The 17,315-nt window shown below is 48.4% G+C and overlaps 1 protein-coding gene across 1 annotated transcript in view; it reads right to left on the bottom strand.

The window, feature by feature from the left end:
- Nucleotides 1-17,315, bottom strand: part of KIF5C (kinesin family member 5C) — a 192,712-nt gene that overhangs the window by 16,765 nt on the left and 158,632 nt on the right. Inside the window, exons 20-25 of the mRNA XM_006157647.3 lie at nt 15,349-15,450; nt 15,060-15,120; nt 10,739-10,810; nt 6,814-6,918; nt 4,607-4,823; nt 3,303-3,416 (exon numbers count right to left, since the gene is read on the bottom strand). Coding sequence (XP_006157709.1) covers nt 3,310-3,416; nt 4,607-4,823; nt 6,814-6,918; nt 10,739-10,810; nt 15,060-15,120; nt 15,349-15,450 — 664 coding nt within the window. The 3' untranslated portion in view covers nt 3,303-3,309. The remainder of the gene's footprint in view (nt 1-3,302; nt 3,417-4,606; nt 4,824-6,813; nt 6,919-10,738; nt 10,811-15,059; nt 15,121-15,348; nt 15,451-17,315) is intronic.

Here is a 17,315-nt window from a genome sequence, read left to right on the forward strand (position 1 = left end):
GCTGTGCCTGCCTAGGTGGGACCCCCCGCCAAGACGTTTCCCGGCCACCCCTATAGGGATCGGCAGGGGCTGGGCTCCCGCGGCCTCAGCCTGTTCTCCTTCTGCTCATCTGGCCAGTTCTGGCCTGCTCCTCAGCACTGCCCAGGCCACCACAGGAGAAATGTCTCTGAAGGCAGCCACCTCAGTGTCCTCCTTGGAGTTTTAGGCTGAGCCTTGGCGATGCTGTCATTTCTAACCAAGGAAGGCTCCAGCCCTACATTTGCCCTCTTACCTTGATGCAAAAAGGACTAGGAGGGACCAGCAGTTAGCGTAATGGCTATGTCGCTGGATTCCCACATTAGTTGACCGCGGTTCGAGTCCCGGACCCAGTGGCTTAAACTCATGCAGGGCACGTGTCCGTGGATCCCCAAGACCCCAGAGGAGAATGGAAGAGAAGGGATTGTGGCTTGGTTATCCCCCCTGGGGGGTGATTTCTCGCTTTCTATTTCTCTGTCTCTCTCTGTCTGTCTGGTGAGCGCATGCACCCTATAGCAAAAACCTCTCCAAGAAAAGAAAAAAAAAAGGACTGGAATATGATTGTATACTGCAGTCTTACAATTCTCACTGAACCTATGGGAGCTTACATTTTATTCATGACTATACTTCAGCAATGCTAACTCTGCAGAATGGCTTAACGATATAACTCCATTTTGAGTATGTGAATTTTTATCCTATAATACAAGCTATAACTGAGCCGAGTCACTGCTAGCCACGCTGATAAATCTATGTCAGTATGCAAAGTGAGCTGGTGGGCTTCGAGACCTTTCCCTCCACAAAGGAATCTGGAAGCTGAGCTAGCATGTCTTTGGGGCTATACATATCAATGCCTTTGAAGTGTTATCTGCGATACACCGCCCTGCGACTCCACACTTTTCAAGTATCCTCTCAATAAGGCATCAGCTGCCTGGGCTCTGACTGACTGGACAGTCCCTGGGCCTCATCGTTGATGACTTGAAGGCATTCCAGACCCATTTGAGTGTCACCTTGAGAGGACTGGTCTCCTGGACCATTGACAGATTCCTCCAGTGGATGCCTGGAGTTCTGTTCATTACTAACACTTGGAACTTCCATGGTTTTCCTTCCTTTGTCTCTTATCTTTTACTTCTCTCATTGTCTGTTTGCTCATTTATCTGTGTGCGTGAGTGTGTGTGTGTGTGTGTGTGTGTGTACGTGCAATGCAATAACTGATTCACGTGGAAACAATCTTTGCTCTGTTTGGTCGTCATTTGATCTGGGCATAAAAGAGCCTGCCTCTCTTAAACGAAAGTTGGGACCAGGAGCTAGCATAATGGCTGTGTTGCTGGACTCCCATGTAGTCAACCACGGTTCGAGTCCCGGGCCTGATGACTTAAAACTCACGCCAGGCGGGTGTGCGTGCGTGCCCAAGATCCCAAGAGGAGAATGGAGGAGAAGGGATTGTGGCGTGGCCATCCCCCCCTGGGGGGTGATTTCTCGCTTTCTGTCTCTCTGTCTCTCTGTGTCTGGTGAGCGCACGCGCCCTATGGCAAAAACCTCTCCAAAAAAAAAAAAAAAGTTGAATTGGCATCAGGTATGGGGAATTGGATCCTCTTTCTAGGTCTGGTGCGATGGGCTGGATGAAGAATCGCCACTTTCCCGAGTGCCCTTGATCACCACAGCTTCACTATGCAAGCACACCTGCCTATGGGCTAGCTTCCTAGTAAGGACTTGGAGGCCAAGGACAATGTTTGAAGCCACCTCCTCCCATCCACAGGTTCATAACTTTTCAAAACAAAGCTTGTGGCCACCCGGTTGTCTGTCTTACCTAACCAGTAACCTCTCTTTTCCATTTATATCACAAGATGTGGGATTTGCTCTTTCTCTTCTAAAGCCTACCACTTTCTTCCTGTTTGGCTGGTAGACAATGCTGGGCATGTGGGCTGTGGCAGAGAAGCTTACAGACCACCATCTCAAAAGAAAAAGTGGTGTGAACCCACGTGGATATACCCTAGCACAATTCTTCTTTATTTTAAGTTTGCTATGGGGTATATATGCTCACTAGAGAGAGACAGAGAGAGAGAGAGAGACGATGAGAAATCACCTCCCTTGGGGCTATGCCACACTCCCTTCTCCATTCTCCTCTGAGGATTTTGGACACACGTATATATACACCCAGTGAAATTTTCAACCACCAGTTCAGGACTTGAACTGTGCAGTTGGCCATGCAGGATCTGCCTCAACCTCCATGCCACCTCCTGGCCCAGCACAAGTTTTAAAAAGCCTACTTATAGGGGCCAGAAGGTGGCATAGTAGTTTACACACTGGACTCCCATGTGGTTGATCATGGTTTGAGTCCTGAACCCAGAGGCTTGAAACTCATCCCAGGCACATATGTGTGCATGCCCAAAAGCCTGAGAGAAGAATGGATAAAGGATTGTAGCATGGCCATCCCCCCTGGGGAGTGATTTCTCACTTTTTCTTTCTGTCTCTCCAGTAAGTGCGTGTAACCAATAGCAAAAATCTCTCTTCAAACAAACAAAACTCACTTGTTAAGTTCAGACAGTAATTATAAAAATGACCTTCTATTGTCAGGCTCCTTTATAAATCCACTTCCTGAAAGGGTCAATGGGTGACATGGTGATTAAGACACTGAACTTCCAAATGGCCAACCTCAGTTCAAGTCCCAGACCTGGTGGTTTAAAAATCTTGCCAGGCACATGTGTGTACATGCCCTAAATCCCAGGGAGGAGAATAGAGGAGAAGGGACGGACTGTGGTATGGCCATCCCCCCTGGAGGTGACTTCTCAGTTTCCTTCTTACTGTCTCTCTCTGGTGAGCACATGCGTCTATAGCAAAACCTTAAAAAAAAATTCATTTCCTGAGACTGATAGCAACCCCCACTTCTGCCTGCTCAGGTAAAAGTAGTTGCCAAACAGGTAATGCCTTGTCGGATGCCAGCTATAGAGGAGTCCTACATATAAAAGAAAGCTCAGGTGAGTCACTCACCACACCTCACCTATCCCTAGAGGTGATCAAACCAGGTGTGGCTCAGGATCCTGCCCAGCCCCGTGAGGCCTCAGCTATAAGATCCCCGGGCTCCAAACAGAGGCGAGGGTAGGCTTAGCCCTCTGATCCCCTAGAGGTCCCAGGGCCTTTCATGGAATGATCCGAACTCCTCTTTGCTGTGGGGCCATGCTCGTGTGGCTGAAGTAGCCAGGCAGGTGCTCTGGAAAGCCAAAAAGTCACTTCCTCTGGATACGCCCAGGGCTGCTCCCAAAGGGACCACCCCAGACACCAGGACTCACTTTGTATTTACTTCTGGTAGTGAGTGGAGTTTGCAGAGCCACCTCCTCCCCCTCGGATGGCATGGACGGCTGTGGGCGATGATGCGGGATAGTGTCCAGGACGGATGGGCTTGGCTACATGCAACCAAAAGAAAGGAGAGAGAACAGACACTCAGAAAGGGCTTCCAGCAAGGCAGATATTGATAGGTCCCACGAGACGACCAAGAGTCACAATGCTGCCAACGTGACGATTCTTACCAACCACCCGACGTTCCTGACGAAGCTTCGCCCTTCTATCAGTGAAGTGAGAAACGCCAGGGCACTCAACATTTAGGGGGCAGAGAGAACTTACACATCACCTAGTTTATTGTTAATTCAGGCTGAGAAAAATTAAACACAGAGGACTTTCAGTTTTATCTGAGGTAACTCCGCAAAGGATTTCAATGAGGAAATTGAAATTGGAATCAGCCCCCGAATTAGAAACAGAATTATACCTGTCATGTGTTTTTGTGGGGAAAGGGGTCCATAGTTTTCAGCAGATTCTCGAAGGTATAAGATCCAGTAAAGCCAATGAACTACTAATCTAAGGTATGATTTTAAAGCCAGGAACATGAAGTTCCCGGTTTACAATACATCTACATGGCAATATCTGATGGGAAGCGGTAGTACATGTTATTAGAGATGCTTCCATTAAAACAACAAAAAGTAAACTTCAGAGCACATCCCTAAATCCCCTTTATCCCTGTGGTTTACGCTGGGAACTATGACTCAGTAGCTGCATCTTCATTTTCTTTGTGGGCAAAATGCCCAAATCACACAGACACACAGGGCCCGGGACTCCAGGCGTCTGCAGGCCTGTGCCACATTGTCGCCTCTCCCTGCTCAGTAATGCCAGCGTGACTGCAAACTGAGCTTGCAAGTGGCTTTTGCTGAGGCTTGAGCTACCCACAGGCTCCTTCTGATCCTGCCTGCAGTAGAACACCAGGGTCCTTCACCCCGCTGAGAAATATCTGGAATAGGTCAGCGTTTCTCAGAGTGCACCTTCCCTTTCAGACCTCTGCCTTTAGATCTGCAACCCTGGGCGGGCTTCTCCGCTCTGCCCTGCAGCTTTGAAGACCATGCGGTGCCTGCTGAAATACCTAAAAGGAAACAAGGCAGCTCCTGACACCCCCATTCTGTTAGGATGCAGTGCTATAAGGGCTAAGTGGAACAGCCTCGCAGATGTTCCAGGTGGGCCTGGCACCACCTTCACCTCTGGTAGGGTCCTAGATGAGAGGCCACCTTCACACCAGAGTCCCTGAGTGCTAGCAGCACCTAGTACATACCAATCTGGGCAGAGTGCGCCCTCCTGGCCATGTTCTTGGCCCGCACCGCCTCCTTGATGCGATCCACCTCCTGCTGGTAACGCTTGCGGTCCCGCATGGCATTCTCCTTGGCCTCCTTCAGAGCACTCTCCAGGGCCTTGACACGCTCGGCCGTGGCCCGCAGCCGCTTCTCCAGCTTGGGAAGCTCACAGCGTAGGTCTGCATTGTCCCGGACCAGCTGGGGTGAACAGAGGAAGGGTGGTGGGTTACCAGGGAGGCTGTGCAGGAGAAGTGGGACAGCTAGGAGCAGACTCAGGGCCGACCGACATCCTTTGCGAGAGGTCAGTTTGACGGTCCACAGGACCACAGAGTAAAGAAAGATTCCGTCCCCTGGGGCTCAGGTTCGCTGAGCACATGATTCACGAGGCGCACAGAATGAGGGACAATAGCAAGTGGAGTGAAACATAAAATTAAGTCATTTCTAGCCACGAAGAACTTTCACTGTGGAATAGGACTTTCCTCCTCTTTTGTTTGGATGTGTGTTGGGGAGGGAAGGATAATGCGATAAAATTTACTACTAGAACATTAGCGTGGGAAATCCGAGAAATTCATAGGCAGTTCAAAGCCAGTTGTGAAACAGCATGCATGTGGGCCAGTCAGTGCAGTGTTGGTTAAGGAGGCTGGACCCCACATTGCCAACTGCACCATTCAAGTCCTGAGCAGGGGCATCGTGAAAACATGCTGGGCACATGTCTGTGTGCACCCAAAATCCCCAAAGGAGGGAGAAATGGAGGAGAAGGGATTGCACGTGACCGTCCCCCCAGGGGCGGGGGTTGTGCTTTCTCATTTTCTTTCTCTCTCTCTCCAATGAGCGCACACGTCTTCTGGCAAATTGAAGGGGAAGAAAGGAAGGGAAAATATGCACATTCTGGGGCTCCCCGAAGGCACCCTTTCATGCAAAACCACTGTCTGTGGTGGCCTATGACTGGACCCGGCTTCGCAGTATATCCAGGAGTTAACAGGGATCCCGAGATTCTGCTCCTATTTTCTTACCTAAGACTCACAATTAGGAAGCAACAGCCCGGGTTAAGAGTGGGCTGTTATTTCCTGGCCATCTAAATTGTAAAAGTCATTTGCTCACCACAAATGCCAGGCTTCTCATCTATAAAGGAGAGAATACCACATAATAGGGCCATTTGTGGAATCCAGGTGGATCAAGAAAAGTTCTGAACATTGGGAAGTGTGATACAAAAGTGAGCTGCTTTGTTTACCCCAACGCCAGCTCCGCTGCCTGGAGGAGAGCAGGTTCTTAATAAATATTCATTGAGTTCATGAATAAAATAATGAATTTCAGAGCCCTATTTCAAGCTTCTTGGCAGTTTCTGCTTTTACATCTCTCATCAACAATTTGCTTGAATGGCTTCAACCATCTTGAATGTGTCATCCTCCCTCTAGGGAAAAGTGCCATCCACAGCAATGGTGAAGACGACTTAAGAAGTCAAAGAGAAACGACATCGCCTCAGCCATCTGGTCCAAAATGTGGGGTCCCTTCCCTCACATCCCAACCCTCACGAGGGAAAGGAGTCGGGACACGCCAGCAGTTAAACACAAGAGATTTTAGACAAACAAGCTGCGTAATCACAGGTAGGTCTGGACATAGTTGTCACCGCTGCCACTCCAGACAAAGGCCAGGGCATCGCAAAGATATGACAGGGTACCCAAGATCACCAGGAAGGTGACAGACCACAGAGGACGCTGGCTCCCGTCCCAGCTCTCCCACTGTGAGATGAAACAAGCCACTTCCTCTGCCCGTCTGTTTCCTCGTCTGTAAAAACAAGGGACCTGAACCTCTTAGTGGCATCCATTTTGCATTGCATGGGGCTTCCGGATCCACAGAGATGCTTCAGAGTCGTCACAGGAGACACTGAGGTCATTGGGGTCCAAGTCAGGGGTGGAGGTAGAATGAAAAGAACCCCTTGTCCCCTGAAACTCAAGCACTTAAACTCGATTACTTACACGTGGCTTCAGTAAGAGACAGTCTTTTATATACTGGAGAAAGGAAGTGGCTGAGGGCGGGATTTCTCAGGCCCTTTAGAGCACTCATGCTCTCTGGTGCCCTGCCGTCCTTTCACCTTCGGCCTCAGACCTGGCTTCCCATGGAACCAACCCCAGCAGGGCTCTCTTCCAGGGTGGGAAAGGAAGCCGAGAAAGCGGCAGAACTCCCCTACCTGCTTGTGAACCTTAGTGAGCTGCTCCAGGTTGTTTTCCAGGAAGGAAATTTTCTGCTTCTGGGCGGCACTGCCCCCTCCGTCATCACTGTCCAACTCTACGCTCTGCAGCGACAGCAAGGGGTCAGCAGGACTGGCTGTCACACTGCCCTCCCTCCACCCCAGTATGATGTGGATGACACATTTGAAACCGTCTTTAAAAAGAAAAACGTTCCTAGTCCCCACCTCCCAACAAAGGGTGTTCTGAAAATAAAAGCTAAGAAAGGTTCTAGGGAGCAGCGGAGGGTGTAATGGTTAGGTCGCTAGGTTCCCACGGAGTCGACTATGATTCAAGTTCCGGGCCAGCAGCTTAAAAGTCATGCCAGGAGTGTGTGCATCCATGCCCAAAATTCTGGGAGGGGGTTGGAGGAGAAGGGGTTGCAGCATGGCCATCCCCCGTGGGGGGTGATTTCTCGTTTTCTGTTTCTCTGTCTCTGGAGAGCGTGAGCACCCTATAGCAAAAATTTCTCAAAAAGAGGAAGAAAAAGGTTCTAAAAGTTTAGACTCCACAAATTTCTCAGATAAATTCCTTAGTTGGTATCAAAAGTGTTATAAGGAGGAGCTATTTTTTAGAGGGCTTGGGGGGGACCTTCGAATCTGCTTTGGAAAGTTATGGATCATCTCTAGTAAAATAGACCTCTTCCCTGCAGGTTGGTTGAGACTTTTCTTTTCAAAGAGGGCATTCCTAAACTCATTAGGAAAAAACAATAAGAAAATATAAAACCAAAACCCAAGTTTGACCTCAAGCATCACAATGAGACGAGTCACCGAGTTTGTAAGCAAGCGCTTATGGTCCTGCCAGAGGATCACAATGGCCTCTGCTTGTACCTTTGGCTTCCAATTCTATGAAGTTCCTTAAAGCATCATTCTCAAACCAGCCATGGCATCCAGGTGCTAGGTAAACCCTTATATAAATCAGATCCTGAAACTGGCAAAACACTGCTTCTGGCAAACGGAGTGGGACAGATAAGCTGGGAAACACATATGCAAATGACCTGGAGTTCAAGGATGGCCAAAGCGTATCTGCTTCATTGGTTATAGAAGACATCACCATCCTCTTGAGAGGTCATGGCTATTTGTGGGGGTCTTCCAAAAGGTCATGGGGGGTTGGTAGGTGGCGTGGTGCTTAAAGGCACTGGATTCCCACATGACCAACCAGGGTCAAGTCCTGGACCTGGGAGCTTCCTTTCTCTCTCTCTCTCTCTCTCTCTCTGTCTCTGGTCAAATTTAAATAAATAAATAATACAAATAAACAAATAAATAAATAAATTTCAATTAAAAAAAGGTCATGGAAGATGTGTATTATAGAAACTGTTGTGCACTTCATAGTTTGGAAACCAGAATAAACTTACACTTAAATTACACTTTTCTTCAAATGTTGTGAAGTGCCTCTGTGTGAACATCTCAAATCTGCAACTCTCCAGCCTAAAGCAGGGGGGTTCTCAAGCTCAAGTCTGCATTGGAATCCCTGAAGGAGCTTGTTAAAACGCAGATTGCTGGGCCCATCCCTAGTTTCTGAGTCATGAGTTCTGGGCTGGGTCTGAGAATTTACATTTTTAAACCAGTTGACAGCTTATGCCATGTGAGAATCACTGGTCTAAAAGGAAGTAGTTTCTAGAGTTTTCGATAATGAAATCAGGGAATTCAGTCTCAAGCTTTTAACTTTCCCTCGACCAGGGTTCTGTCTGAGTCTGATGGGGCCTCCACCTCCTCCCTCAGATGGAGATGTTCAGTCCTCATCATATTTCTGGTCAGGTGCCCTCCCCACCTCAAGTCTCCCCCTGCCATCACCTCTGTCCCACTCTCCTACCTGGTCCAGGTCCCAGTCAGCTGTACTGTGCTTGCTCAGTGGTCACTACCTGCCTGACCCCGGCCACTCAGGCCTTGAAATCACTCCTCGTTCTCTGCTTGCTTTCTTCATATTCATTCTCAGAGTCTAAACTCACTAGAGCCACGCCGTCGGGGACCATACCATACCCTGTTTCTGTCCCTCGCTGGACACTCACACGAGGCACAGCAACCCTGTACTCAACTGTAGCGAACCCCCTCTCTAGGCTCCTTGTGCCCCATTTCCTCCTCTCTGCCGAGAATCAAGGTGCTACATTAAGCAAGACTGAGTCATCAGACTCAATCTTCCACTGTCATATACGGTCCTGCGAATGCCTGCACCTGGACTCGCTGCTCCTGCCCAGGCATCCCTTCTCCTTACCAAGCCCGATTTGTCTACCCACATGATTAACTCTGTCTTTCTCAGACCTGACTCCATCCATTACCCCATTTCTACTACATTTGACCTCTTCCCCTTGGTTCCTTCACACAGACACACATGCATGCACTCATGTGCACACACTCAAACACACACAGGCGTTTACACACATGTGGACATGCTGCTCTTAAATAAACCATCCTTCCAGCCTGTCACATCTGTGGATGTGGCCATTGCTTGTAAACATTTTGACAGAGTAGCCTCTGGCTAACCACCTGCCACTCCTCCCTTAAGCCTCTGCAAGCCGTGTGGGGAGTTGCTGTAATGAATCTGCGTAAGATCTCCCCGAGACCACCGCAGGCAGCGTGAGGACCAAAGCTGCTCAGGTTGAAACTCTCACAAACCTGGTTCCAAACCCATCTCTGCCCCTTTCCAGTGATACAATAATGGGCAGGTTATACCCCCACATCTGCAAAATGCGAGTATGAAACACCACTTCCATGGGTACCGGGAAAAGCGATGAAAAGACTGGATGCCGAAGTGCTCTGGCAACTCTGGTCTCGCCCCTACTGGCCTCCTGACAGACAGATATGAGGCTCTCCTGGTGTGAGTTGTCCAGGCTTCAGGACAATGCTGTCTGACAGACTGCTCTAGATATTTCGGCATCAGCAGTCCTGGCTTTGGGGCTGGCTCTGTGGCCTAGTGGATAAGGAAACTGGATCCCATATGGCTGACCTACCAGTCTGACTCCTGGCCTCAGCAGCTTGAAAAACTTGCTGGGAGACCAGCTTGGTGTAATGGCTATATCGCTAGACTCCCATGTAGTCTACCACGGTTCAAGTCCTGGACACGAGGCTTAAACTCACGCCAGGCATGTGTGCGTGCATGCCCAAGATCCTGAGAGGAGAGTAGAGGAGAAGGGATTGCGGCGTGGCCATCCCCCCTGGGGGGGTGATTTCTCACTTTCTGTCTCTCTTTGTCTTTTTGGCAAGCACATGCAACCTATAGCAAAAACGTCTGCGTGTGTACCCAGAATCCCAATAGGATGGAGAGATGGAGAAGAGATTATGGCATGACCATTCTCCATGAGAGATACTTTCTCCAACTTCCTCTCCCTCTCTGTGTCCCTCTGGCAAATGCATGTGCCCTCTGACAATTAAAAAAAAAAAAATAAGGACCAGCAGGTGGTGTGGTACTTGAGGCACTGAACTTCCTCATGACAGACCACAGTTCAAGTCCCAGACCTGGTGGTGTTCTCACTTTCTCTCTCTCTCTCTCTCTCTCTCTCTCTGGTGAGTGCACATGCCCTATAGAAATTTTTAAAATAATAAATGATTTTCTTAATTATAAAAATAATTTAAAATAAGATAGAAAAAAAGAGCTGTGACTTTCAGACAATAGGAGCTAGATAAACATTTGTTCAGTTGAAATGAAGGCCAAGAAATGCATTATAACTTCCTTTCACTGAGAAGAAAAAACTCGGATGGGAAAATGTTCCCCAGTATGTTTTTGCCCCCAGCATATCCTTTTAATAACATTCTATGGCATGAAGGAATTAATTGTTAAGCATAACCAGCCCAATTTAAGTAAGTGATACTTCTTCAAGTTGAAGTGATTCTTCCTGGTCATGTTTTATATTTTTCTACATGTTCTTTTCCACTCAGACAAAACAGAACTTACTTTTTTAACGCGGGTGGTCAGATCTTGGACGAAGAGTTTACGAAGATTATGAAGCGTCTGCAATTCTCTGGACTGGAGGAGAAGATGTTTTTAATGCCACTTAGGAAAAGTGAATTACGACACATTTGGCATCAGAGCCCCGACCCCCGACGTCTCCGCAATAGCTTTCCAAGCTCACTGTTGGCACGGAGTGTGCCACGCTTCCTACGACTCGCCCACCCACATCCGCCCTTGCCCCGGTGTCACTGTAAAGAGCACTCCAAGGTACAGAAACTGGGACCCCAGACGGTGAGTTGCTTGTCTGCTGTGCTCTCAATGGAGACCATTTTTTTTTCTCCACCACAAAAATTCAGGTTTTCTCACAAAAATTGTTAGTGGGCTATGTCGTATCAGAGTGGGTTCCTTTATTCCTATTTATCACATAACACTGTATGTCAATATAATACCAACAAGCTTACATGAAATGTTAGCCTAATTTCTCTCACCTTAACCTAAAACTGGCGATTTTCACATTCCTGCCCCTCCTGTGGCCCATGCCCACATCTGTGTGCGTTACATCACCGAACTAAGCATGAGGCATTTTGTGAATTTTCCAACCGGGCGGCCCTGGACAAGCTGCCTCATCGTTGTCAAGATTAAATGAGATGGGCCTTATCAAACTGTTAGAACAGTTTCCAGTACATAGTCGATGCTCAATAAATATTGCTAGTATTAATTTATTGAGGTTCATATTTCATATTACAAAAACCACTTCCTCATTTAGGCTTTATCGTTTCCTTTTGTTGTTGGTATACAATTAACTTCGAGGAGGCATTTTTCTCCTTCACTTTGGACTATTTTCTACAAATAAACCCTTCAGAATACAGAGACTGCTGAGCCAAGGGTCTGAGCCAAACTTGGTGATCTTTGTTAACAAGAACAGAAAATCAAAATAATGTTTCCATCTGTTCAAGTCTCCCTGTATTTACTTCAAAATGTATGCTTAATTTCTTGCAAAATACTTTCCTGTAAGGAAGAAGAGAGAAACTCCCCATTTAAATGTTTCTATTTGTCCAAATTGACCTAGTCCAACACAGAATATCGGCAGATACAGCTTGTATACATATAAGCTCACCAAAAAAAAAAGGGGGAAGAAACTGGCTATAAGTTTTAGAAACACTAAGTTTCTTGGAACAAAGGCTCCCTGTTAATTTAAGGTCTTGTTACCGGGTCCAATTCCGTGTTGAAATAAGCAGCACGTGCACTCAATTGCAGCCTCAGATGAGGTAAATTACTTTCTGCAGGGAGCCGAATGGATGTTATTATGAGTAATGTGCTGGCAGATATCGCGTGAGCTGAGCCACCTCCCGGTGCAGGTGCAGTGCAGAGCTCACAATGCGCACACACGGGCCCCCGCCCCACCAGAGCGAGTCAGAGACCTGCTCCCGAATGCCTGTGCCTGCCCTCACGCTCGCCCTCCTGCCTCTGTCATTTCACTACTGTTGAGCTGCAACCACAATTCATATTTCCATCTCCGATGCCACAGCCCAAGGGAAATGACAGGAGAAGACACCGTGTCTTATCCAAGGCCAGGCCTTTCCGTGGGCTGTGAACACCAAAAGTGGGATCTTGAGTTAGGCAACTTCCTCTTGTTTTTGTTTCATTTTAGGTGGATTCAGTAAGAAGTGGTTGGGGAGAAGCAGTTAAAGATATGTAAAATAGCTTAGGAGTTAACACACATGTCCACTTAGGCAGTGAACACTGGCTTCCAGGACAATGATTTTTCCTCCATCGTTGTCATTTTCATTCTCATTCCCCCACCCGCTGATTCACTTCCCATCACAGGCCACTGCCCTCCACGTGACACTCAAGGCTCAGCTTTCTATTACTACGGGAGTGAAGGTGGGACCAGAGGTGGCAATATAAGGCCCTTCCACATGGCAGGAGGCAGGGTCCAGCCCCAGAGCCAGACAGTGTCCCATTATAGCAGGATGGATGACTGGGGACCCAAGATGCCCAGACAGCCCATTGGCCTTTCCCACCCTCGTCCCCGGCAGTGGGCTTCATAGACTTCAGTCCTGGAAGCAAACTGTCCTCCACCTACCCGACCCAAACACAGCACAGGCCTTGCTAAAGAATGGTCCGCCGAGGACAAGCCTGTTTCTGAAAAGTATTTGCAGTTTGGTGGAGTAAAAACATCTGAGTCTACAGCGGCACCCACTGCAGGCTTTCAATATGGATTTGAAGGTGTGTATGTGTGACGCGGGTGGTGGTGGGAGCAGTGAGAGAATGTGGGGGCCGCTGTGGCAGTGGGTGTGTCCACGTGTGTGTGAGGGCTGAGTGTGCCTGTCAGGGAACAGCCTGAGGAAACAAGTGTGAGCACACCAGGTGAGCGTGGAATTGCGAGCACATACATGTGGAGGAAAAGAGAAAGAACAGTGGGAAGGTATGGAGAGGCTAGTCAGGAAAATGTGATGTTCAGAGGAGGTATTGAGGGGCCAACAGGCGGGATGGTGGTTGGGGTGCGGGACTCCCACGTGGTCAGCCATAGTCCAAGTCCTGAACCTGGCGGCTAGAAAGTCACGCCAGGCGAGTGTGCGTGTGTAGTCAGAACCCCTGAAGGAGAATGGAGGAGATGCTATTGTGGTGTGGCCATCCCCCTTGGGGGTGAGTTCTCACTTTCCCTTTCACTGTCTCTCTCCAGCAAGTGCACGTGGCAAAAATCTGAAAATTAAAAAAAAAGAAGAAGAAAGAGACCTATTCAGGGCTGATCTCATGGGGCAGCATCTAAGCCCCAAACCCCACATAGCCCACTGTGGTTCTAGTCCTGGCTCTGGCAGCTTAAAAAACAAGCTGGGCATGTGTGCGTGTGTCCAAAATCTTGACAGGGAGAAGAAATGAAGGAAAAAGGACTGCAGTGTGACCACACCCCAGTAGGGGTTGCTTTCTCTCTTTCTCTCCAGTTCTATAAAGCTCTCTGGTGAGCACATGCACCCTCTGGCAATAAAATAACATAAAATAGTCATACATATTCAAACATCACAAAAGGCAAAAAAGCTGGTTAAATATTCTTTAAATATCACATTCATGAGTGTGAGGATGAGTGTGAGTGAAGGTCTGTGGGAAGAGAGTGAGAGTGAATGAGTACGGAGTGGCGTGAGTGAGCAAGTGTGTGTGTGTGTCTGCATGTGAGGATGCTGGGGGACAGTAGTGGATGACAGCATCTGTGCACAGGGGTAGGCGTGAGGAGCGGGTGTGGGAGTGACTGAATGTGGGCGTGAGGGTAAGGAGTAAATGAACACGTGCATGTCTGTGCAAGTGAGAGCGTGTGGGCGACCACCAGTGAGCATGTGACGAGTGTCAGCTACGGGTGTGCACTGAGTGTGCTGCAAGTGCCCGTGCGTGACTGAGCACAGGTCTGAGACCGTGAGAGCAAGGGACTCTGCCGTGATCACTGTGTGCTGTGTGTGTACATGTCTGAGCGTGAGACGTGGGTGTGAGCCGCGGGTGTGACTGAGAGGCGGAGGGAAAAGACCGCACGTCTGTGAGGACGTCGAAGGCGGGGATGGGGGGGTGGGAGAGTGAACGGAAGTTCATGGGTAGAAATTTAGAAATCCTGAAATATCATTTCTCTCTGGCTGGTGTGAATATAGTAAAATTCTAATGTTCAATATTTTTCTGAATTTCTATAATTATCTATAATTATGGGTATCGCTTTTCTGGTAAAACAGATGTAGATGAAGCAATTTCATGGCTTCAGTTCAGCTTCCTTCACAGTCAGCCTCTCCCATAGTCCTCTGCACCTAAAAGGCCTGGCGTCCTTTGAAAACACCCGACGTCCTTCACTCTACGGGTAGATGGTTGTTCAAGCTAGACCTCTGGCTGCACACTGGCGCCTCGGTCAGTGTTAGTTGCTCCTTAAGCTAAGTAGAGAGAGTGAGGACACAAGCCACTCAGAACAGGGGTAAGGGGACAGAGACCTCCTCTCTGTGTCCTACTGGTATACCCTAGCACACAGAAGGCCAGCCCTGACTAGGTGCTCAATAAAATTCTGTTAATGTTGAGTGGAAGTAAAGGCTAAGCACAGAGGCTGTATTAAACATGAGGGTTGGTTTGCAATTCAGTTTAATTCTCAGACGGGAGCCCAAGGGTTATAGCTTTGAGGATTGATTGATTAATTCTGTCAAGAGATGGGGAATAAATTCTACAAATCCCACTTTTCCACGGGATGTTTTATGTCTGAAATACACACAAAAGGTTCACACAGATATTTTCAACAGACAATTCAACAAATGAATCTGGTGTTTGAGACTAACATGAGTTGAGAAAAATCTTGACATACCACTGTCTCCTCTAGCCCTTTGAGGTCTTCTCTGGCTTGTTCCCTTTTATCATTGAGCAATCTAAAAAACATAAAGGAATCATAAACTGCCAAAGGGAAATCAGAGATTTAAGCAGATACTATTTGCATCTACAGATACATCAATAAAGCAAACTAACAAGCACACAAAGAGCTGGCGTTTGTTTTTAAATTAGCCTGCCCCGACTATCTGGGTATCTGAATCACAAAAGTAGAGTTTCTAAGATTTCAGGGGATGAGAGAAAAGAGGAAATATTTAAAGTACACTTACAAGAGCTTTTCCAGTTTCATTTCTCTCTCTTGGTCCTCTATTTTCAGCTTGTTATAATCAGAACTGAGCTTCTCCTGCTCCAGTTGCAGTTTCTGATTCAAACTGAAATTGAGAAGAAAATGCAATGTATTCCATGTCGGTCTGAAATTCTGAGTCATCGGCTAAAACCAGGCTTCTGTTCCAAGCCCATTAGTTCTGTGCAATAAAGGCAGCAATTCTGGAGGGTTTTGAGGGATCAGAGAACAACCTCGCAGCTTCTTTCCTGCTCAGTGAAAACTAATTTCTGGGGTGCATCTAAGAGGCATGAAACAAAGGCTTTGAGAGTATATTTATAGTTTGCTTGTGTGCAAGAGCTTCGGGAGAAAAATAATGAGATGGAAAAAGGGCTGATAGTATAAAACAGAGAAAGGGAGCCCCAGAAGCATTCTGCTTGCTCTCCCTCTGAAAGCATGCACTCACTCAGGTAAACTTACTTGGCCCTGATAAATGTTCTGAAACCATCTCCCAGGCCCAAATGCTCGGCTGACATGGGGACATCTCACTCTGTGGAGCCCTCAAGGAGGGGGCACAGAGAGGTGAATTACCAGCAGTAGAGAGCCCAGGCTGTGCGGCAAACAGAAAGCTGCCATCTGGTCGGGCATTTGGTCAACATTTACATCAGCCCAGGGCTCATAAACCCTCTGTACAGCCATGCCGAAGCCACTGTAAAGGAGTGGATTACACACTACAGGAAGGGAGCCCAGAGTCCACTTGAACAGGTACAAGCCAAGGAAGCTTCCCACCTGCTAACTCGCTCACTGGCCCTCCCTCCCTCTCTTCCCCTCCAGCCGAATATTGTAAGGGTGATTACCCAGAATAATGAACAGGAGACATGCTCGAAGGGGAAAACACAATGCCAGCAATGGCATGGAGGTGGCATGGGGGAGGCCCCGAGGGGAAGGGGTGCAGGGATGCTGGTGCTCTCCTCAGGGGACTTGCAGAGCCTTCACACCCACTTAGACTTTGGCTCTGGTTACCAGACTCCTCCTTTAAAATGCAAATGCTCTGTGTGAGCAGCTCCTATACACGGAAAAGAGATTTGCATCAGTAGTCTGGAGAATTAAACTGGAACTCCAGCCTGATTCCTATTTAGCGATGTGACCTTAAGTAAATAACTTAACCTTGCTTTCCACATGGCTTCTTCATCTACAGAATATGGGAGAGGAGGGGCCCTTGGGAGGGGAAGGAGGGTGTTAGTGCATGGAACTGTATTTCCATACAACTGGTTTTCTTTGTAATAACATCATTCAGCAAAGGAGTTCAGAAACTGCCCTAAAATGTTAAGAACCCACTGTCCTTCTCAGTGACTTTTGCATTGCCAATGATCAGGGAGGGAGAGGGTGGTAGGGAGCAGGGGGCTCCTCTGTGGCTGCAACAAGGCAAGAGGACAGCTGGGAGAGGGCTTCACCAGAGACAAACCACCACGATACCATCCTGACTGCAGCCTGCAGGTCACTGGCACCTCCTCACATGCAGGCACGACTCTGTGGGTCCCCTAGGAAGTACACACGCGTGACTATGTGGCCGGAGCTGTGAAGTGGGTTTGTGTGTGTTGGGGTGAGTTGGCAGCATTGCTGACTATACCCTAACACATGCCCCAAGGCAGGACCAGTTTTCTCTCTACCTTCATACAGTCTCCTACCCAGTGGGGCACTTGCCTACCCAGCTCAGTCACCAACATGACCCTGCCCTGCATGCACTAGGAAGGGCAGCTGGGCCTGCCTGCTGCCTGCTGCCTGCCCAGGAGGCCCAGCTCCAGATGGGAGAACAGACCTCAGAAGCAGCATGCCCAGCCCCTGCGTTACCAAGGCACAGCACAGAGGCCCCGGGCAAGGAGAACAGGGCCCTTGGCTAACAGCCACATCCTCGGCTGCCCTGAGAGGACCTATTGAGCCATGCCCAACCTCTCGCCCCACGAACGCCAGGCC

Source organism: Tupaia chinensis, unplaced genomic scaffold (genome assembly GCF_000334495.1).
Source record: "Tupaia chinensis unplaced genomic scaffold, TupChi_1.0 Scaffold000549_1, whole genome shotgun sequence".
NCBI lineage: Eukaryota > Metazoa > Chordata > Mammalia > Scandentia > Tupaiidae > Tupaia > Tupaia belangeri.